This window comes from Pipistrellus hanaki (assembly GCF_964339955.1).
Source record: "Pipistrellus hanaki genome assembly, chromosome: 10".
NCBI lineage: Eukaryota > Metazoa > Chordata > Mammalia > Chiroptera > Vespertilionidae > Pipistrellus > Pipistrellus hanaki.
In genome coordinates this window covers 14,669,165-14,693,205 of record NC_140512.1, presented here as the reverse complement: position 1 = coordinate 14,693,205, position 24,041 = coordinate 14,669,165, and the positions used below count along the sequence as shown (strand labels likewise).

Genomic DNA, 24,041 nt, shown 5'->3' with positions numbered 1-24,041 from the left:
GCCCCCACTCCGCCCCACACTGAATGTAGTTTGTTTTGTTGTTGTTGTTGTAGTGGCTCATTGACACTAGTTTGGGCTCCGGTTTTTCCAGAATGGCATTTGGTCTCTACCAGCTCCAGTCACAAAACTGCCTAAGGGTTCCATATCATCTTCTAGTTTGAGAAACGTCTTCCATCTACCAACATCTCCCTTTCTTCTTCTAACTCCCCATTCCTCTCTCCAACGTGAAAGAAACCCAGGAGAAAACAAAGAAAATTATGGACACCGCAGTCTGATAGATCCCTCCCATCCTGCCCTCCTCCCCTCCCATGCCCCTCTCCCTCTCCCACTGCATGCCAAGTGATTCTAGTCCAGCAACCTAAAATCTTGATGTTTGATGTGTTTGGAAACTGTTTAAGTTGAGTAAGAAGCTATGTACTATGGAAAGCAAGTTTTGTTTTCTCTTTTATCTTATTTTTAAGAAAAGGTAGTATCAATAAAATAAACTGCTGGCTCAGCTATCCACAGAAAAGGTTGGCATTTTGCTGCAAGGGTACATAGATCTTCAGGCAGTAAGTTTGCTGGTATGTGTGTGTGTGTGTGTGTGTGTGTGTGTGTGTTTTCAACATTAGAAATGCAAACATGTTCTCTGAGTGTTAATGTTAAAATACATAATTTCACTGGAAATCTGAACTTAAGGCAGACAGATTTTTCTCTCCAAAACTTAGAACCACCAAATCAGTTTAGTTTTGACTGATCAGGACCGAGGACTTAAAATACCCAAGGAGCAAAAAGCACAACAGACATTTATTGAGCGTTTGCAATGGGCTAGGCAAGGTGCCAAGTGCTTTAAATGCATTATCTTATTGGGGGGGGGGGTGGGTACATGAATTAAACACATAAGTTTAAAGGATAAACGAGACAAATGCATTTCAGGATTTACCTCAGAAGTTTGGTTCCATTTAGGGCAGTGGTTCTCAAGCTTTCTACTGCCTCGACCCTTTAATACAGCTCCTCATGTTGTGGTGAACCCCCAACCATAAAATTATTTTCGTTGCTACTTCATCACTGCAATTTTGCTACTGTTATGAATCGTAATGTAAATTATTTGTGCTTTTTGATGGTCTAGGGTCTAGGGTCTCGATCCACAGGTTGAGAATCACTGCTATAGAGCCCCACCCCACTGTGACTGACCATCTAAACCTCTCCAGATGCTGCCAACTGCCCCCTGGGGGAGGGGCAAGGCCTCTCTGGGTGGAGAACCACTGATGTCCTCTTTGGCGTCAGTGACTACCTAGAAGCCAAGGGTTCACCATCCAGACCTCTCCCCTGGCTGGTCCCTGGAAGTGCTTATTCAACTGTCACTGGGCTGTTTCCACTTGTCTATCCCACAGTCACCTCAAAAGCAGCCAATTCTGACTGAACTTACCTTTCTAGCTCAGCACTATTCGAATCCCCAGTGGCCCAAACCAGAACCCTCTCTGAGTCTAAATACGTCTCCGTGGTTCCCAACTCTGTCCCACCCTCTGCACTCCCACCATCACCACTTCACCTCTGACAGCTTCCCTTGTCTGGGCTATTTCAGCATCTTCCTCCTCCTTCCCACCTTCTGCCTTGCCCTGCCTGTTAGCCACAGGGACCTGACTGAGCTCCCTAAGGCCTCAGCAAGGGACCCTTCTTTCCACTTCTCATTTGGAGGAAAGAGATGGCAGTTTTAGCAAGAGGAGCGAGGCCTGTGGGCAGAACAAGGGCAGCAGTACCGCGTTCCTGACCTTGACTTTGTCCCCCAGTGTGGCGGTACCTTGCTGAACAGTTGCATTAATGTGGCAACATATTCGTTTACACCGTGCCCTCCACCCCTCCACGTTTAAAACTTGGACGCCCTTCAGGGTGCTAGTGGCACCGCTGCCACTGCATTTCCTGTTGGCAGCAGAGAGCAAGTGAAATCCAAGGGCAGCGGCAGGCCTGGGCAGAAACAGCTCCTGCGCGCGATTCACCGGAGCCTTCCCGCCCCGGGTCCGACTCCCGCCCTCCAGCATCTCCATCTCCACAGCCCCAGCGGCCGTGCCAGGGACAAACAGCAACTTGGACAGGAGGACAGATCCTTGGGCACAGCGCAGAGGGCCAGTTGCTGCCGCGCGGGGTGCCGAGCCTGGTGGGCCGAGATGCCAGGGCGCGCTGCCCTCCGCGGGGCCGGGGGCGCCCTGGGCGCCTGGCTGCTGGGCGGCCTGTGGGTCTGGGTCCTGGGCGGCCTGGGCGGCCCCGGGGCGGGGGCGCTGCGGGCGGATCCCTGGGGGTCTCCGGGGACGCCGCGGCCTTGCCGGGCGCCGCAGCAGTGGGAAGGGCGCCAGGTGCTGTACCGGCAGAGCAGCGGGCGCAACAGCCGCGCCCTGCTCTCCTACGACGGCCTCCAGCAGCGCGTGCGGGTGCTGGACGAGAGGAAGGCGCTCATCCCCTGCAAGAGGTAAGCAGGCGGGCGGGGTGGGCGGCCCGATGGGGTCAGGCTTCGGGGGCTGCTCACTGAAGCTGGATTTCCAGCTGCTCACAGCGCCTCCTTCCTCCCAAACAGAAACTTTGCAAGGAGGACAGCTCCCATGGGGGTTGGGTGGAGGACTGGGTCCGCCTAGGGCTGCCTGCTGGAGGGCATTACATGAGACCCAGGGAGGCGGTGCCCGGTGAAAAGGGAGCCTGGCAGGAGCCAGATCATACCACCTGGCAGGCCCCAGGCTCTGGAGCCCATGCCTTCTGCCTAATTTCTTCCCGGAGCGATCTGCGAGGGAGGCACCCAGAGCGTATATTTTTAAAGAATAAGTCTTGACTTTTTTTTTTTTCTAATCCCCACCTGAGAATATGTTTTGATTGATTACTTATTTATTGTTATTATTATTTTTGAGAGAGAAACATCCATGGATCAATCGCTTCCCCTGTGCACCGTGACCCAGGTTTGCACCTGCAACCCGGGTCTGTGCCCTGACCCAGAATCCATCTACAACCTTTCGATACAGGACGATGCTCCAGCTAACTGAGCCGCCTGGCCAGCGAGAGTCTTTGCATTTTAAAGGATATGACCTTACAAACAGTGTGGGAAATCGACGGAAGAAAAACAATACCCAGGGATTCATCACCCTGTTACAAATATTAACATTTTGGTTTATTCGTTTACATTTTTTAAAGCAAATTTCACATCCTGTGATCAAAAACATGTATTTATTACCTGTATGTTTTTTTTTTATATATATAACATGAGGTCTTATGTGTTTTTATTTGCCACGTTAATAGTTGGCCCCCTATCTATTTTTAATGGCTGCACAATTCCATGAAAGGGCTGTGGCATCATTTCTTTTAAACCACTGGTCTATAGTAATTCACCTTGCCAAATCTGTGGTGATAAAAGACATCTCCTTCCTGAGACCTCGTCTTATTTATGACCCCTTTAATGAGTGGTTTCTATTTTGGGATCACCACCTGTCAATTCCACAGCCTTTCCTTTTCCCTGTGTGTTCCTCTCAGGGTTATGCTAGTTTTTCTGTACAGCATGGCATCATGAGGAGGTGCCATGTGACTGTCCATAGGCTAAGGCACCAGCGGAGAATACAATCTGTAGCAAATCTTGACGCCATTTCACTTAAAAGCTTTTGTTGGGTACTAGGCATCGTGGAGAAAGTATGGGATCCTTTCAAAGCAGTGCATTCAAGAGTGCAAGATAATGCATTATACAATGTAAAACGTAAGTGCTAGAAGGCCTGGAGCAGCCGAGTCATTGAAGGGCCTGGGAATAGAGCTGTGAGGTCTTTCCAGAACATGAACGTTTTTGGTTAGGTCTCCAAGGACATAGTAATAATAATAACAGCAACAACCAGCAGATGGAAAGTCCTATATACCAAGCTTGGTGCTGAGGAATTTCCATATTTTGTATGGTTTGGTTTGAATCTCTCAAGACCTTGACAATGTAAGATTTATGATACTTATTTTACAGATGGAGAAGCTGAGGTCTAGGGAGACAAAATACCTTTCTTAAGATCACACAACTGAACTTGAGGAAGCAGGGTTGGATTTTTACACCTGCGATACACATTTGTTTTTCATTTATTCACTTAATATACATGCATTTGTGTTTGTGTGTGTGTGTGGCGGGGGGGGGGGGCACTGTGTGTAAACAGGCTTCAGGGAGGTCTTAGTTTTGGGTGTCGCGTCACACAAATAAAAAATTTCCTTACAGGGAGAGGAGGGATGATTTGCATGATGAGAGTGCCTCAGATGGGCACCTAGCCCGGGTGTCCTGGAGAAGGTGAAATAGGAGTGAGTTCCAAAGCCCCAGTATAAGCTGATCAGAGCAGGTATGGAGGGAACAATGATTCAGGGGGATGCCAGTGAGTGTATTCCAGGTCCAGCTTGTGTGCCATGCTAGAGCAGACATGACTGAGCATATTCCAAGGACTGCAGGACAACACTATTAAGACTGAAGCACAGAGTATGATGAGAGGTTGGGGGTCCACTGAATGATTTTTAAACAGTGGAATGGCATGTTTGGATAATATTGAGATCATTAGATGCAAAGGTTGAGAATGAAGGAGAGCAAGAGTAAAAGCAAGAACATGCCCTAGGAGAGTTTTGTAGAGGTCCAGGTGAAAGACAAGTATTGGCAACAGTGACAGTGAGAAGTGGACACAGTAGGGAAGTATTAATGAGGTTTATTGGAGGACATGCAAATAATTAGACAGTGTGTGGCTACGGTGGTGATGGAGGAGGAAGCATCATTTGGCTTCTGAAGGTAACCATATGATGGCATGGAATGGTGATGCTGTTCACTGAGATAGGGTTTGACCTTCTGCGCTCTGGTTAAGATTGATTGCTACTCTTCATGTGCATTGATGTGAAGGCTGGTACAGAGTAATGAATAGTCATGTTGAAGATGAATTGTAGAAGCAGAGAAGAGTGTGGCCCAGAGAAGGATAAGATTTGCTCTGAAATCATATTTTAAAATTTTAAGAGATTAAGCTTTAGAGTCAGACAACTCTGGGTTTGAATTGAGATTCCTAATGTGGGTTTCTGGGTAAGTTACTAAAGCTTTCTTCGTCTTAGGCTCTTCATTTACAAAATGTAAATACTAATAATGCCAAATTTGTTGGATTATTGTGGGATTAAGAGTTCAAGTGTGTAAAGCACATAATGCAGTGTCTGACACAGAGGTTGCTCAGCACATGGTCGTGCTGTCCCTGTCACCACCATTATCATCACCACCCTGGTGAATTAACCATGGCACAGAGACTCACTGCCAGCCCAGTGGGCTCAGAAACCTGATCCCTCAGGGCACTCCAGGGCCCTTCCTTTCGGAGCTGAGTTGATTAAGCAAGCCCAAATGCTGAACTGTATATTTCAATGAGTGCTGTAGCCGGCATCGGGGCCAGGATTCTCAAATCCACAAGACTTGAGAATTCTCTTCCTGTAAGCAGACCTGTGCGGGAGCCAAATTATAATCAGGAGATTGTGAGCAAAGAGTTGGAACAAATTCATTGAATCTAATGATTGCCTGCTCTAGGCTAGGCTGTAAGCTCAATATAGAGTTTTCCATCATGAATAACACCAGCCAGCTCAGAGTAATCAGGCTAAGATAAAGTGGTGCATTCAATTTCACTATAGAGATGCTTTGTCACTGGTTCATTGCTAGTCCAGATTCCCCCCATCTGCACAGAGCCTTGGCAGGTCTTACTCAGGTCTGTCATAGCAACCTTTCTTCCTCTGTAACTCCATGATTGACGGATATGGTCTTTATGTGTGTGCGCTGTATCTTCAGTGGGGTCACAGCCAAATCTTGCTGGCCTGGAAACTTTTTGTTCCATGTGGTGATTTCTTATTTCCTGCCCTAACCCATCAAGTGTTGGTTTTACAGTTTAACTTTTAGAAGATAATTTATTTCCCCTCTTTCTAATTTCTTGGCAGGGTTCTATCTCACAGCCCCATCTCTGGCCCTGTGTAGGTTGTAGAAAAGAGTGTTTAGTGCATAAATACATTTTAAAGCTTTTTAAATGTAGATTGGTTGGAACAAACTCAGGAACTTTTTCATGTATTAGCAGTCTGGCCAAGAAACCAGATGTTATTTGAAGAAAATATGGATGGGTTGTCTCTTCATATTTATTAGTAAGTTGAGAAGTAAGTTTTAGAATTGGATCAACTTCTTAAGATTTTTATTTTGCATTCAGATAGTTATGGAAAATACTATTGACAGTTACTATTGAGTGACTAGGATTTTCCAGGCTCTCTTTACCCTGAGAGGGTGGAAAAGATTAAACAACTTTACAAGCTTCAGATAAGACAAAACTTAGAAAATGGGTAATGTTAGTATTTAATACTATTTTGTTATTTTTTTTATTCTGTCTCTTCTGACTCCTTGATTAAACTCATAAGTATTATATTTAAAGACTGAAAGAAAGCAAGAAGGTTATTTTCATAATCAGTCAACATGTTGAACTTTATGGAAGGAACAATGTAGAATTTATTTGGTTACCCATAACTTACTGTTCCCGCTTATAAATTGGTGCTTTAGAGTGTTACACATTGATGTTGCTATTCATGTAGAGTGAGCAGAGAAACATTAAGGTAATATGGATTGATAAGTGAGGGATACTATCTTAGAAGACTATTCAACAACTAATTGTAAAATGGGAAGAGGACCTGAACAGACATTTCTCCAAAGAGGACATACAAATGGCCAGTAGTCATATGAAAAGATGCTCAATATCACTAATCATCAGACAGCTGCAAAGTAAAATCACAATGATATGTCACCTCACATCTGTCAGAATGGCTATCATCAATAAATCAACAAACAACAGGTGTTATCGAGGATGTGGAAAAAAGGAAGCCCTTGTGTTCTGTTGGTGGGATTGCAAATTGGTGCAGCCACTATGGAAAACAGTAAGAAGACTCCTCAAAAAATTAAAAATAGAACTACCATATGACCTAGCAATCTCTCTTCTGGGTATTTATCTGAAGAAATCCAAAACACCATTTTTTTAAAAGATATATGCACCCCTATGTTCATTGCAGCATTATTTATAATAGCCAAAATATGGAAGCAGCCCAAGTACCCATCAACCGAATGGTGGATAAAAAAGAAGTGGTGCATATATACAATGGAATATTACTCTGCTATAAAAAAGACTAAAGTCTTACCATCTGCATCAACATGGATGGACGTAGAAGGTACTGTGTGAAGTGAAATAAGTCAGACTGAGGAAGACAAATGCCTATGACTTCACTTCCATGTGGAATCTAAAAACCAAAATAAATGAACAAACAGAAACAAACTCATAGATACAGGGAACATTTTAATGGTTGCCAGATAGAAAGGGATTTGGGGGCTGGATAAAAAAGATGAAGAGATTGAGAAGTGCAAATTGGTAGTTTCAGAATAGTCTGAATGGAAATGTAAAGTACAGTATAGGAAATATAATCAATAATATTGTAGTAATTATGTATGGTGAGGGTAGTAGACTCATTTACTTCATAAGTTATATAAATGTCTAATCACTATGCTGTACAACTGAAACTAATATAATATTGAATGCCAACTGTAATAGAAAAATTAAAAAACAAACAAAAAATCAATCCTATCTGTTTAGGGAGAGTGGAAGAAAGAGGGAAAGACAGAGAGAAACATCTATGTGAGGGAAACACTTTGATTGGTTGCCTCCTGTACATGCCTTGAGCAGGGCCTGGGCAGGGAAGAAGCCTGCAACCAAAGCATGTGTCTTTGGCCGGAATCAAACCAGGGACCCTTTGGTCCGAAAGCAGAGGCTCTATCCACGGACCTAAATGGGCTAGGGTGGATTTTAATGTCTTTTATCTATTTTTCCCCCCTAAAAATACCACCTAGTGTAGTGGGGAGAGGATGGGCATTCATTTAGACAGTTATGGGATAGTAAACCTTGCTTCTGATCTTGACTTCATCACAACAAGGTCCTTAACTTCTCAAAACATCAGTGTTTTCCATCTTTTAATTTAATGATACCTGCAATGTTGATACTAAATATTTAGGTCTTCTTTCTTAAGTTAGGTCCAGATAAGTTTAAATTATACCATAAAAGCATGCTTTTATTATATGAGGCTAATTTCTGTTTATATCATCATACAATGAATTTGAAATAGATTCAAAAAATTTTCTCGATACATTGATTTTAATCTTGTGTATGGTGTAAGTTGGTGATCCAGTTTCTTTCTTTTTTTTTTTCTTTTTTTTTTTTTTTTACATGTACTGTCCAATTTTCCCAACGCTGTTTATTGAAGAGACTGTACAGTATGCTCTTGTCTCATAAGTCATTATTCATTGACCATAAAGGCATGGGTTTATCTCTCTTTCTGTTCTGTTTCATTGATCTATGTGCTGGTTCTTATGCCAATATCAGGCTGTTTTAATTACAATGGCCTTGCACTAGTATAGTCTGATATCAAGTAGTGTTGATACCTCTAATTTTGTTCTTTTTTCTCAAAATTGCTGGGGCTATTTGGGTCTTTTTGGTTCCATATACCTTTTTGCTATATTTTTCTTGATCTGTGAAAAAAATTATTTGATCATAAACCTAGGTTTGCATAGATTGGGCTTTCATTTTATGAAATCATGATTTTTAGCGATTCAGGAGAATGACTCTTTTATTTATTTACTTACTTACTTATTTAAAAATATTTTTATTGATTTCAGAGAGGAAGGGAAAGAGACAAAAATATCAATGATGAAAGAAAATCCTTGATTGGTTGCCTCCTGCATTGCCTCACACTGGGAATTGAGCCCACAGCCTGGGCATGAGCCCTGATAACTTAAATCGAAGCATGACCTCCAGGCTCATAGATTGAGGCTCAACAACTGAGCTATGCTGGCCGGGCAAGAGAATGACTTTTTTAGACTTGACTTCCTCCTCTAGATCCCTGATGGCGAGAGGCAGCCTTTCCTTTCATTAGGCCAGACTGTTTGTGGCCTTTTGTTCCTTGAAAAATAAACCATACTGACTTGAAATACTGAATTTTTTCTTTAAGAATAAGATTTTGTTGGAAGCACATAAAGTTTGCTTTCGCAGTCTTAATTCTATGGGTCTGTTGTTGAAATGTGACAGTGAAGAACAAGAAGTTTCAAAGAAGATAAGCCCAGGAAAGTAAAGGAACTGGCCAGTGTAAGTAAGACTAACATAAATAAAAGCCAGAAGTAGTCACCATACTGCTCTGAAAACATATTTACTTCTTTCCATTAACTTTGAACTCTTTCTTCCCGATTCTGATCTCAAAGATGATGGTCAGAGGCAAAGTGCCCAAAGATCTGAAAATATTCCACCAATCAGTGGTTTGTTTTTCCTGGAATAAATGTGATAGTCTTATATTTCCCCAATTCCAGTAAAAATCTTCTATTCCCCCTTTATAATTTATTTTACCCATCTTTAAAAAAATTCCCCCCCCCCTCTTGATTCTATGGTACCAGCTGGAACCCCATTCTCCCCTTATATTGAAAGCAAATCTTAGGCTAATTTTAATTTCTTTCCTCTCATGCTCTCTTGAACTCCCTTCAATCAAACTTTCACCATCTCTACTGAAACTGCTGTGATCAAGAGCACTGTGCTCCATATTACTAATCAACTGATATTTTATCAGTCCTTGTTTTATTGTTGACCATTTCTTCCATCTTGATATACTTTCTTCATGTGGATTTTAGGATACTACACTCTTCTGGTTTCCTCTCCCACCTTATTTCTTCTCCTTCTCAGTCTCCTTTCTTTTTCTTCCTCTTCTCTCAGACCATTAATAGTAGAATGCCCCCGGGCTCGGCCCTTGACTTTTCAGTCTATTCTTCTCTCTTGTTGATTTTATCTAGGTCATGGCTTTAACTGCCATCTTTACATGGAAGACTCCACATGTATATCTGAAGCCTATAGCTCTCTCCTGAACTCTACACTGATATATCCAAATGCCTAGTTGAGTTCTTCATTTGGATCTCTAGTAGTCATCTCAAACTCAACATGTCCAGAATTAATGAGTGTTCTGCAAGCAAATAAACAAAAGTTCTTCCTCTTAATTTTTTTTTTTTATCCCAGTCTATAGCAACTCCAATTGCTTAGGATCAAATCTTGCCATAAGTAATCCATAAGCAAATCCTATTGACTCTAATTTCAGTATAGATTCAGAATCTGAACACAACTTTACTATCATCTTGGCCCAAACCTTCATCATTTTTGCAATAGCCTCTTTATGGGTTCTCTTACTTCTGCTATTACCCCTTGTTCTCAAGACAGGATCTTGAGTAATTTCACTAAAAATCTTGTATCATATCACTTGGCTGCTCAAAACCTCCTAATGCCTTGCTGTCTCTCAAAATAAATGTCCTTACAAGGTCTTCACCATCCTAAGGGACCTGCTCTCCCATCCCCTCTACACCTTGTGTCTGACCTCATCACTCCACCATCATCATTATCCCATCTCCAACTCACTCACTTCAGCCCAGGACCTCAGCATGCTTCTTACCCTTTGGCACTGTGTTGTTCTCTCTGCCAGAAAGACAATTTTCTTAAAAAGGTACATGACCCACTCCCAAATTAGGCTGTCTCTGTTCTTCACATTCTCATATTCCCCAATTCACTGCCTTATGTGTTCAAGATACCTAACCACTATCTAACATACTATTTAATACTTTTTAAGTCTTCCCCCAAATTCTATAAACTCATCCATACCAACTAGTCTCTTTCTATCATTTTCTACCATTGATGATTTGGGGGGTATACAATTCATAAGACAATGATAATTTTTTTCTTAACATTTTTTTTATGGCAGAGTGCTAGAAGTGAAGTTTGATACCAAAGTAATTTTAGTGTAGTTTTAATAATTTTTTTCTGCCCAAGTTTTCGTAGGTTATTTTTGTTACCCTTAAACTGTATTCATTAACGTCTCCAGGTTATGTCTAGCTCTAGGGAAATTTTACCTACTATTTCTGGAGCTTTAATACACTGTTTCCTTTCTTTATCCCATGTAGAATATCTCTCTACTCACATCTATTGGTTCTCTTAGATCTGTCCCCAAAATTTCTTACATTTTTATTAGCCTTTCATCACTTTATGCTTTCCCCTTAATTCTGGGATAATACCTTTAAATTTATTGCTTCTGTTTTTATTCCCCATAGCCAAATGTGCTCTACACTGCCTCCTTTGCATTTTCTATTTTGATAATCATGTTTTTCCTTAGAAAGCTATCCTTGTGGCCACACATTATTCCCTTTCTTAAATGCAACAATAACCCAAGTCCCAGTGAATATAAAAAATAAGATTTATATTTTAGTTTCATTAACTGGAAGTGTGTGTATGTGTGGTTATTTTCCAACATGAAGGGAACCTATATATTTCTACTGAAAAGCATAGCTCTGACTGTATGAACATGACTGTTCTTGTACCCTCCCAACCTCTTTAATACCCGCTGGTATGTATAATAGTTCTAGAAATCACTGTGTACCAGGGCAACAGGATATCTCAATACTAATGAGGTTGCCCTGTTAGTGGGGGAAAAAGGTCATGTTGAACTATTGTCTCATGAGGATTTTTTTTATTTTTATTATTTCCCATCAGATGAAAGAATCTATGCTTACACCTTGCCAGTATTCATCCAGATACGTTTTTGGAAAATAATATTTTCAATTTCTTGAGCACTGTTTTCCTCTTTTGAACTAGAATCCAAGTGGTGGCGACTCATCACCTTACAGCTTCTTAAATTCCTCACATAATCACTCTTTGATTTTACTTTTCCTAGGGCTGCATTCTCAAGTAGTTTTATTTTCCTTTTGTTGTATGTGGTTGGCATCAGCCTGCATAATGAGTTTGTGTCTAACACAACAATTTCAATATAGTGTTTTTCTTTTATGTCTGGTAATTACTGTAGGGTGTAACTCAGCCTTGCTTTAAGCCAGAATGGCAAGTGGCCGCAGCTCAATTCTTCCTGCTAAGAGTCAGAGAGCCGGCATGCATTACTAATCTATTACAGTGCATATTAAACAAGTCCGAAGTTTGTCCAATTTCTTTCATAAAAGCCAAAGTCCTTTTGTAATCACAATAGAATATTTGACAACTCCCTCTTCTGTAATTTAATATACCTTAGATAGCTAAGAAGTTCCATATGGATTGGAAGAATCACTCCTTCCCCCTGTGGAAGGAGGGAAGAAGCATGGTGTTGTGAATTAGAATGAGTCTTGTTGGAGAAAGACCTTGTGTTGAATCCTGGCATAATTATTTACTCTTAAGTTATGCTCTGAGCCTCATATAGTCTCTTATTTAAAAAAGAAAGAAACAGAGAAGGAAAGAAAGAAAGGAAAAAGCTAATAACATGTCAGTGAGTTGAATTTTCCTGTCCTTAGACTGTTGCTTCTTTTTTGGTTGTTGTTCTCTTATTTTTCCTGACAACCCTAATTCAGGACAGAAAAAACAATTGCCTCTTGGCTGTAAAGGCAGTAGCTGTTCAGGGTCATTTGTGCCCAGGTCAGGCTCTGGTATTTTGGGTTTGAGGACTTGCCAAATTCTTGGGCCCTGCTTATTCTGGAAGAGAGACTCCCATAGATTTGTAGATTTATTGCAAGGAACCCAATAAGTAATACCTTGTAAAGAAGTGGTTTTTTCTTATTTTATTTAAGATGCTTTCAGCTGCAGTAAAGCTGACTATTAAAGGCTTAACTATAAGAATGTTTGGTTTGTACTCCAAAATTCTGGTAATACATGTTTTTTAGGCTTGACTCAATAGTTTCATCCAGGCCACAGGTTCTTCTCCATCTATCTACTATGTCATTCTTAGAATGTTGGCTCTTAGTGGCAAGAGCATACTGACTTGTTGCCTCATCACTTAAAGGTGGCTGCCTCCACTCCATATGTCCTTACCCAACTATGTTCAAATTCACAAAATGAAGGAAGTGGGACATGACAAAAGCTCTCCTCTTATTCGTTTTGTTTTTTTCCCCCACTGATTTTTTTATAATTTAACTTTAAAAATTCAATTTATTATGGTAACATTGGTTAATAACATTACATAATGTTCAGGTATACAATTTTATAATATAACATCTTAAAGTCTGGAATAACCACATAATAACTTGGTTATCAAAGTTGGTAGCATTACTGGTGGGGTGGGACAGCACCTGTCTTCTGATGTGATGCAACATGAAGTGCACAGCCTTACCAATGACACATTTAATCTAGCCTTTAGATCTCATGTCTAGTTTACTTAAATGACACCATGAAGAACCTATCAAAGGAATCTTGAATATGTAATATTCGCAAACATAGAATCTTCAAAAAGTCAATGCCATGTTAAAAGAAAAAAAGATAGCTGGATTGTTCCAGATTTTTATAAAAAGAAGAAACTAACAACCAAATATAATGCTTGAATGATGATAGGATTCTGATAAAAAAAAAACAGTTTTGAAATATATTTTGGGAGACAATTGAATATGAGCACATATTAGCTGGTATTAGGGAATACATTTTAATTTCTTAGGTGTGACAATGGTATAGTGATCACGAGGCAGAAAGTTCTTGTTCTTGAGAAATATTTAGAAAATAAATATAACAAATATGACAAAAGGTAATAATTGTGTTGAATCTAGGTGGTAAATATTAAGGAAATTATTATATTAATCCCTCAACTCTTCTGCATGTTTAAAATATTTCATAATAAATTAGAGAAAAATAATTTCCTAGAGCTATATTTGACTTGGAAGTATATCAAGAACAAATTGTTAAATTTAAAATGCAGGTTATACTATGCTTAATTAATATTTGACAAAGGAGGCAAGGGCATACAATGGAGTCAAGCCAGGCTCTCCAGTAAATGGTGTAGGGAAAATTAGACAGATACAATAAACAAATGGGACTACATCAAAATAAAAAGCTTCTAAACAGCAAAAGAAACCATCAACAAAACAAGAAAGCCCACTGCATGGGAGATTATATTTGCCAATGTTATCTCCAATAAGGGTTTAATTTCCAACATTTACAGGGAATTCATACAACTTAACAAAAGGAAAATAAACAATCCAATAAAAAAAATGGACAATGGGCCTAAATAGATACTTTTCAAAAGACAACATACAAAAGGTCAAGAGACATATGAAAACATGCTCAAAGTCACTAATCTGATAGATGCACCCCTATGTTCATAGCAGCAAAATTTACAATAGCTAAGATTCGGAAACAGCCTCTCAAATAAATAAATAAATAAATAAATAAATAAATAAAATGAAAAAAAATGTACTCTGGTGAGGATTAACAACAAAAAAATGGTTATGGTGATAAATTTTATGTTATGTGTATTTTGCCACAATTAACACTAAAAATTAAAATGAAAAACTCAACATATGTTTCCAGAGTCATTTCTGTAAGTTAGGGTTTTGGACAATTTTTATTTCCTTTTCCATGTCTATATTGTTTGACATTTTTATATTAAACATGAATCAGCTGAAACCAGTTTGGCTCAGTGAATAGAGCGTCAGTCTGCGGACTGAAAGGTCCCCGGTTCAATTCCAGTCAAGGGCATGTATTGTACATCGGTTGTGGGTACATCCCTGGTAGGGGGTGTGCAGGAGGCAGCTGGTCGATGTTTCTCTCTCATCGACCTTTCTAGCTCTCTATCCTTCTTCCTTCCTCTCTGTGAAAAATCAATAAAATATATTAAAAAAACAAAACAAAACAAAAAAACATGAATCAGTTTTACAAAAGCTACAGACCTATTTTCAAAATATGAAGAACTGCAGGTCGTTAGTGTTTTAGAAAACATGGGAATGGTAGAGCATGTTTTCTCAGGAAAAGAAATTTTCAGGAAACAATAGAACTTGTCAATGTTAGCCAGAGGATTTTATCAAAAGCAAAATGGGCCACTGGCACCCTTGGCGGAGGTTGCAGTGGAGAGCTTGGCCTGCTGACTGGGGGCCAGACCCGGACAGCCTGATCTGGCTCACAGCTGACACCCGGTGGTGGGGCCTTCCAGAACCATATTGCCAGAGTCTGGCCAGCAAGGAGAAGTTTACATGCTGTTGTTGACCCAGGGCTGGTCCGCCTGCCTTGTTCTCCAATCCATTCCAGCACCTCACCTTACTTGACTGCACCCCAGGGGTACAGTTCCTGACAACTTCCTTCGCTTTGTTCTCACCTCCCAGAATCTAGTTTCTGTTGAAGTTGGTCAGTTCTTCGGGTCTGCAGTTATTATCCGCACAGCATCCCAGGCCGGTGACTCATTTCAACCTTGGCTGACCTCTGGATTTTGACCTTCTGGCTCTGTCAGATTCCAGGCCCTGTATCCTATTTGCGATGGAAAATCTGACAACTTAACTCTGCATATGTTCACAGAAACATACAAGACACTAGAGCATCAGGAAAGTCTTGTCCAAAACTTCGTTAAGAGCAGTACTCGCCTATATAGGCACATGGTATTTTGCAAAGCAAATTGTTACAGTTCTATTTTTTTCTCATCATTTGATTATTTTCTGTTTTACTTAAGGGACTGTTGACATAACTCAATATCACACTATGAACTCACTTAAAAATATGTTTATTTTGAAAAACAAAAGAGAACTTCATAACAAACACCTGTATTCAGACCACCCAGAATTAATAAATGTTAACATTTTGTAATGATTATTTTAAGCCTAGAATTCTCATTTTAAAATTAAATTGTACTTTTTGGTATAGGCAGAGCTGGCCTTAGGAAAACAGTGAAATTGGCTCTACTTCTCCTTCTGTCTCCTTCCCTTCCCTGGCAGGTGCCTGACCAGCCACTGGTGCCCTTGGTTCTACAGTGGCCCATCCTGTGCCTCTCTCACAACAGCTCTGCTGGCAGTTGTTACCTGGGACAGTGGAGTCTTCAACTATATTAGAAATGAGTTCCGAACAGAAAAAGGGAAGTTTACTAGAACAAAGGAGACTTATCATAACTTTCCAGGCACCGGGCCTCAGAAAAGAAACACACATAGGGACTGATCAGCTCTTGGAATCCCAGCTTGCTCATGCATTTCTCTGCTTCATTTTTTGCTCTTGTTCAGTCCACATGTTGTAAAACAGGCTCCTATGACTTCTGTGTTTACATATGACAGATCCTGAGACTGGCAGAACTTCTGCTACAATTCCACATGTCTGAGGGAGCGAAGCAGACTGTCCTGCCTACGTCAGATGCCCACCTCTGGTCCAGCAAGCCCCACTACCACGTTAATGAATGGACTATGCTCTAACATGGAGGTGCTTTTGCATTCCTTCCATGAATGTTTTGACCTTCATGCGCCAGGGACCTAACGAGAAAACGGTGGCATGAGGAAACAGTGACAATCTAACCCCAAACTTCTCCAAAGGGCTTATAGTTTGGTGTGAATCCTGCGTGCATATAAGGGGCTGATTCCATTTTTTTTTTTTTTTTTAGCAATATGGCATAAAGTGAACAGTTCCTTTTCTGTCTATGTACACTCTCATTTCCAAAGGCCTGTGGTTGAGTTTTACCCTTTTAAGCCATTTCAAATGTTTTCTGTAATAAGCAGGATAGATATGTCTAACTATATCAAATGAGGTCATGTATATATTATAGAAAAAAGAAGCATAATCCTCACAGTAATATTGTTTTAACCACATAGACAGTGATCATTTGTAATACCTCTGCCTGAAGAAAATACTGTGTAAGCTTAGACTTGAGATGGCGAACAGGCATTTTTATTGATTTTTTACAGAGAGCAAGAGAGAGGGATAGAGAGTTAGAAATATCAATGAGAGAGAAACATCAATCAGCTGCCTCTTGCACATCCCCTGCTGGGGATGTGCCCGCAACCAAGGTACATGCCCTTGACCGGAATCGAACCTGGGACCCTTGAGTCCGCAGGCCGATGCTCTATCCACTGAGCCAACCAGGTTTTGGCTACAAGTGTCACTTTTTGAGGTCACGGCTGCAACCTCACTCTGCATCAACCCGCAGCATGGCCTGGCTTTTGGATTGCCAAACGCACAAAAACTCAATGGGCATATGATCTCACTTATATGTGGAATCTAAAAAGCAAAATAAATAAATAAACAGATCAGAAACAGACTCATAGATACAGAGAACATTTTGGTGGTTGCCAGATGGGAGGGGGTTGAGGGGATGGGTGAAAAGGGTGAAGGGATTAAGAAGTACAGATTGGCGGTTACAGTCATGGAGATGTAAAGTACAGCAGAGGGAATATAGTCAATAATATTCTAACTATGTATGGTGTCAGATGGGTATGAAGTTTACTAGGGTGATTACTTAGTAAGTCATATAATGTATAATCATGGGGATGTATACCCAAAACTAACAGAATATTGTATGTCAACTGTAATAGAATATATATATATATATATTTTCCCCCCATTTATTTATTTAAAGTAAAACACACACACACACATGCACACACACACACACCAAAGAAAGTGGGCTTCACCTAAGATTGCCAGCTTTAAGCATGAAACAGGGCCCTGGCCGGGTGGCTGAACATCTTCCCATTCACCAAATGGTGGGGGGTTTGATTCCCTCTCAGGGCACACGCCTCGGTGGTAGGTTTGCTCCCCAGTGGGGGCACATAAGGGAGGCAGTTGATAGATGCTTCTCACATCAAGGCTTCTCTCTTTCTTTCTCTGTGCCTTCCTCTCTCACTAAAAATTAATAAAACATATCTTCTGGTGAGGAATTTTTTTAAAGAAAGGAATGGCACAGGATGGTTGACAACACAGTGTATAAAGTGATCCTGGGGTGGTCTGCTGACTCCAGGCCTAGCCTGGGAATAGGTGTGCACACGGGTGTGAGAGATGAGGCAGAGAGACAAACTGTGTGGGAAGCCATTCACGTTGGGGTCCCCCCAGCTTTTGTCCCTATTCATATCAACTTCCTCCGAGTATTCGAGGGGCATCCATTCTCATCAAAACCTTTTACTCGTGACTCACAGTCAAGACAATGGGGCTGAAGTGCCTGGTCCATCCTCAGCAAGTTCTTGTCATTCTGTATTCAGTATCTGTAATTCCCTGACTTAGTGCTATAAGGAGAGCTCAACCAAGCCAACGGTCAAACCCTCTTGTGACCCTGTGTCTAAAAGATAGGTCACAAATATCTGTTCATCAGACTCAGGTCTTTTTCATGTTTGTGTCCTAAGCACAGAGTTAGGCATATGGTGCTTGATAAGTAATTATCCAGTGAATATTCAGTTTTGAGCTAGGAACTTTATTTTATATTCAGATTGTTTGAATGTCTAGTGTTTAGAAATAAGTAAATGATTGCCTAAGAGCAAAACTATTTTCTGTTTTAAGAGTAATTTATATAAAAATCTTTTGGCCCGTGTGCTGATAAAAACCGTGATAATTGTCACTTAACGTTTTGACTTTCTCTTTTCCTCTGTCTTCCAGATTATTTGAATATATTTTGCTCTATAAAGATGGAGTGATGTTTCAGATTGAACAAGCCACCAAGGAATGTTCCAAGATGACCCTGGCAGACCCCTGGGACCCGCTTGACATTCCTCAGAATGCCACCTTTGAGGACCAGTACTCCATAGGGGGGCCCCAGGAGCAGATCACCGTTCAGGAGTGGTCCGACAGAAAGTCAGCCAGATCATGTAAGGGTGCAGAAAACCACGGGCGGGCTGCATCTCAGAGAGGATCCTGGGGCAAATGTTTAAGTCCACTAGGGAAGGCAGTTGTTAGGGAGATTTAAGAAAGTAATCAAATTGTTTACACTCCCCATTACCCCCCATTGAAGTGCCCACATGTACTCTGCTCATTGTGTAGCACCAGGATGTAAACATCATATTTGAAACACCTCAGCCTTATAGCCCCACTTGTACCTTTCTGCCACATGACCTCTCATGGACTTAGCCTTGACCCTAACATTTGATGATCCCCCTACCAAACCTCCCCAGACCAGTAACATGGAAGGTGTTTGTCTATGGCACAGATTACAGTTGGATGCCTCCTTTCCCTTCCCCCATATCACTTCCTAAAGTTTCAGCGATCAGATTTACTGCCAGTATTTTTAGTGTCGTCTGTTAGGCACATATATGAAGCACTTCTCTCTTCTGCTGTCAACATGCTGAGCCCAAGACTGTGTCAGAAATATGGGCCTTTATGCTGTGGAATACAGTATGGCAGTTTGCAAAAACAATAAGCATAGAATTACCATATGACCCAAAAATTCTACTTCTGATCATATACCCCAAAGACTTGAAAGAAATGACTCAGACATTTGAGCATTGATGCTTATAGCAGAATTATTCATAATTGTCAGAAGGTGGAAACAGACCCAAGTGCCAATCAGAAGATGAATGGATAAAAAAAGTGTGGTGTATTTGTATAATGGGATATCACTCAGCCTAAAAAGGAAGGAAATTCTGACACTACAACATGGGTGAACATTATGCTAAGTGAAATAAGCAGTCACTAAAGGACAAATACTGTATAATTCCCTTGATATAAGGTGCCAAGTAATCATGTTCATGGAGACAGAAAGAAAATGGTAATTGCCAGGGGCTAGGGGGAGGGGGAATGGGGAGTTAGCATTTAGTGGGCATAGAGTTACAATTGGGAAGATGAACAAGTACCAGAGATAGTGGTGGTGGTGGTGGTGGTGGTGGGGTATACAACAATGCGAATGTGCTCAATGCTACAGAACTGTACTTAAAAATGGTTGAAATGGTAGATTTTTATGTATAATTTACCACAACAACAAAAAAAATACAAGCACTTTGCCTGCTTTCTATATTAAAAGTCAACTTTCTCTTCTAGATGAAACTTGGATTGGCATTTATACGCTCAAGGATTGTTACCCGGTCCAGGAAACCTTCACCCAGAATTACAGTGTGATATTGTCCACGCGGTTTTTTGACATACAGCTGGGTATCAAAGACCCCTCAGTGTTTACCCCTCCAAGCACGTGCCAGACGGCCCGGCCGGAGAGGATGAGTGAGGACTGTTCCTGGTAAGCCTGTGAACGCAGGAGTCACAGCATCAGACACTGGCACAAAAGACACTGGCGGCCTTAGCGCAAAACCTATTGGAGCTTGAGCGATGAGACGCTTCTTTGGAGAAATACATGGGTGTCGGGTTTTTGCTTCGTTTTGTTTTGTTTTGTTTGTACATATGATGTTGGCTAGGATGGAGACGATGCGGTGATAGGAACTGAAGAGATGAACATGGGGACTTGGTGTGCCTATCGGCTCTGTGCTTTCTGCATGTGCAGGTGTATAGGAAGTGCAGTGGCGATCAGTAGGGGCAGTTTGCCTCGGCAGCGAAGAATGCTTTATTACTGCCTGAGAATCACCAGATTCCTGGCATGTGGTCATAATAATCAGCAGAACAATTTTGTTCAGTTTGTTATTAATGTTTAAGTTGCCCACAGATAATGTCCCCTTTATTGCCTCCACCAGGGAGGGGATGAATCCATTAGTATAAATATTTTGGAAAGAAATGAAAGGCTATAATACAAAGTAATTATTCCTCTAAAGAGACATTTTAAACAAGAGAGTTTAAAAACCCTAATGTCTACCCCTGGTAAGCATGAGCCACTTATGCTTCCTTTTTTCTATGCAAGAGTATTGATACTTGTGCCGAATTATCAAATACTGTCAGGAGACCTACAGAGACAGGTAGTACTCTAAAAATAGCCTTGAACTGGGAGTCCAGAGACTATTGTCTCCACATTCCAGGACTAGAATTCCCTTGTACTCTGATTCCTTTGATGAACAAAATGCACTATGCTTTCCCTCACCTTGGCCTTCCTGGGATACATTCTCTTTGTCTCCCTGACGTCTGCTCATCCTCATAAGTCAGCTCACACAGACCTTCAGAGAACTGCCCTCATGCCTGGATAGGATGCACCTTGCAGTGAAAGCATGCAATTCTCACAGGGCTTCTTTAGGCTGTGTGCCAACTTCCTGCTTACTGGACTGTCACACAGGAGCTTGGCTAGGAGCTCCTACGTATGGGTACTGTGTTCTATTAGCTTTTATATGCTCAGCAGCAAGTAAGTGCCTGGTACATGGTGAAAGCCCTAAAAATTTGTAGAGTGGAGAATGACAGCCTCTCTAGTGATTAGTTTCCTCATCTGTTATTGGGGCTGAATTTGCTGATCTCTTGGGAGACTCCCAGGAATAGAATGTATTATTCTAGATTATTCTTTTATTGTGTTGCTTCTGCTCATCTATTGTATTTATCTACTACCAGGAGAAATGTGTGACACCTATATTATGCTGACACAACTTGTATTACTCACTGTTTCTATTATTCCAATAAACGAATTTAATTGCATTTCAGAGTATTCTTTGATATATTTGCTTTTGTAATAAATATTAGTTATCTTGGTTATAAGGGAGTTAAAACTTCTCAATTGAATAAAGTTCATGTGATCTAAATGAAATTCATTCTCCTCTCTCAAAGTTTGCTCTGCTGCTTAAAGTCCAATTGTCTGGGTCAGAAGTATTAGAATTCCTCTGGACGCATTTTTCTCCTTCAGTCTTCACTGCTCACCAGTGTCCCGAGTCCTAGTTCTTAGAGTTGCATTCTCTTGTCCATCCCCTCAGCTACTGTTCAGGTCCAGGCTCTTAGCACACTAGCTTTACAGGACCTTCATACCCCTGGTCCTTTCCTAGATCTTTTCTTCTAGAAGCCATCTTCTGCTCATTCAGCCAATACTGCCACCCTGTAACCTCCATGACACATGCTGGTTGGTAGAGTCACAGAGCAGAGTGAAGCCGAGCCAAGCAATGCTCAGATGGAGACTTTCCCAGTGCCTTCAAGGTGGGCCGGTCTGATAAAGCCTTTGACAGTTTTGCCCCACTTCTTATCTCTCCACCCACAGGATGGCCTGCTGCTCTCCAGAGGGCTCATTCCCCTTTGGGGTGGATCTTTGCTGTGCCCACCCCAGTCCACATTCCTACTTAAAGGAGAAAGGAACTTCTTTTATTTAATTCAGGGACATACAGTGGTGCCTCGCATAAAGAACGCCTCGCACAGGGAACGCTGCACACAACGAACTTCATTTCATGATTCATACAACGAACTTCGTTTCACACAACGAAGTCGCCCGAGCTTCCACGATCGCTGCCAATGTATTGCATCCTTCCGCACAGGCACTGCAGGCAGTCGTTAGTCACTGCGCTTAACTTAAGCACGTATCGCGGCAATCGTTCTTCATTACGAATTAAATCACGCACGTATCACAGCATTCGTCCTTTTAAGTTAAACTCAATACACTGTATCCGGATTCAGCTGAAGCAAACAGGGTCAACGATCTTTACTCCGATACTCTTGTCCGTTATTTCCGGCAGATGTTGGAGAAAAGAGAAAAACAAACGACTTTGGACAGGTTTTTCATGAAACCATCGGCCAAAAAGCAGAAAATGGATGAAGATGTGCAAGATTCGGTAGACTCTACTTAGTCTGTCTTAAAATTAAAAAAATGTGTGTTTTTTTTTTAAAAAAATTATGTTTTTAGATGTATCTAAATAAAAATAATAACAAAAAATTTATCTTTTTTATGTCATCTTAGCATATTTTATGCTACAGAACGAATTATTTTTTTTTTAACATGTATTGTTATTGGAAAACACATTTCACATAACGAACTTTTCGCATAACAAACTTGCTCCTGGAACGAATTAAGTTCGTTGTGTGAGGCACCACTGTACATTTTCTTCAGCCGGCCTGTTTTTAGTAGTTAAGTCATTTCTCAGACATGAGTGGAAAGCCCCCCTTCCAGGAGGATTTGACACCTGGTGGGACCTCAATACACACCTGATGGTGCCCTGCTCCTGTGGTTCTTGGCGGTCTCCAAGTAAAGCAGAGTCTCCTTAGCACGGTGTCCTGATTCCTTTTCCAGCATCAGGACTTGGCACTGCCCTCTCTTTCCTAATAACCACAGACCTGAGGAGTGAGGCCTGGGTGGCCGGAGGATTTCCTTAGTCACCAGTCTTATGTAAAACTCTCTAATGGACATTACCATCAGGAAGAAGAAGGGATCTTCAATATTAATAAAGAAGAACATCCTCTGTCTCACTAACCTGCAGCCATGATACTACAGACAATGGGCCAGAACTAAGTATGGGTGCCATTTTGCACATACCCTGCCTCATGTATCTCTGAGTTTCTATGTTATGAAAGAGCAACTTTCTCACTTCTCCTAAGGTAAATTGCCAAGATCCCTGCAAGTGCTTGATTGTTCATTATCTTCCACCTTCAACCCTGCAGGCCCAACCCTGGGACAGAGCTGTCCTACCTTCTCTCCCATTGACCCAAAAGGCCCAGGCTTTTCTTCCCCCATTTGTGCTATTATCAGGGTTACTTTCTTAGAAGAAGCTTTGTTAAATGAGAGTGATCTGCGGATGGTTGCTACCTGTGCTGGGCTTGGAGGTGCTTTGCATAGGCCAAACTGCAAACTGAAGTAGGCTCCCACTAGTGGTAGGACTTGGGCCACTTAAAAAGAGGTGCAGGGTACGCCAAGGTCAACTGGTTTTTCTTTGAAAGATTTTAGGAAAGTCTACAACTCTACATCATGAGCCAAGAGAGGATGTTTATATGGAGAAGTCTGCTGGCTCTGTGTGGGAAGGGCTCAGCCAAGGAATAATGGCCTCGGCCAGCACTTCTATCTGGGATAAAGTTGCCCCTCCAGCCCTCACTCCAAAAGCAGACATTTCAACTACTCCTTGAACATCTCTAGTGACTTTTGAGCTGCTGCCTCAGTGCCGGAGCTCAAAGCAAGCAAATATTGGGTCGGCAGCTAAGTAATTGCGGATTTCATACATATATGGCTTCAGTTGAATTTTTAGGTTTGCAGACGTAGTACAAATGTAAAACACATTTTGTTATTTGATAGTTGGCTATTCAGCTGTTAATCAGTAAAAAAAGTTTTTTGATCTGTTTTGTAGTTTTCGTTTGGCGTTCGTTGAAAAATGGAAAATCAAAAGGAACATTTTCGTCATATTTTGCTTTTTTATTTCTGCAAAGGGAAAAACGCATCGCAAGCTCATAAAAAGTTATGTGCTGTTTATGGTGACGAAGCCTTAAAAGAACGGCAGTGTC

General features: G+C 41.2%; 1 protein-coding gene across 1 annotated transcript; it reads left to right on the top strand.

Moving 5' to 3' along the window:
• Nucleotides 1–1,908: 1,908 nt before the first annotated feature.
• EPDR1 (ependymin related 1) lies at nucleotides 1,909–21,272 on the top strand. Its single transcript, XM_084897169.1, has 3 exons — nucleotides 1,909–2,443; nucleotides 18,378–18,586; nucleotides 19,752–21,272. Exons 1-3 carry the CDS (start codon nucleotides 2,145–2,147, stop codon nucleotides 19,946–19,948), a joined length of 705 nt encoding a protein of 234 aa, XP_084753295.1. The 5' UTR covers nucleotides 1,909–2,144; the 3' UTR covers nucleotides 19,949–21,272.
• Nucleotides 21,273–24,041: the final 2,769 nt, after the last annotated feature.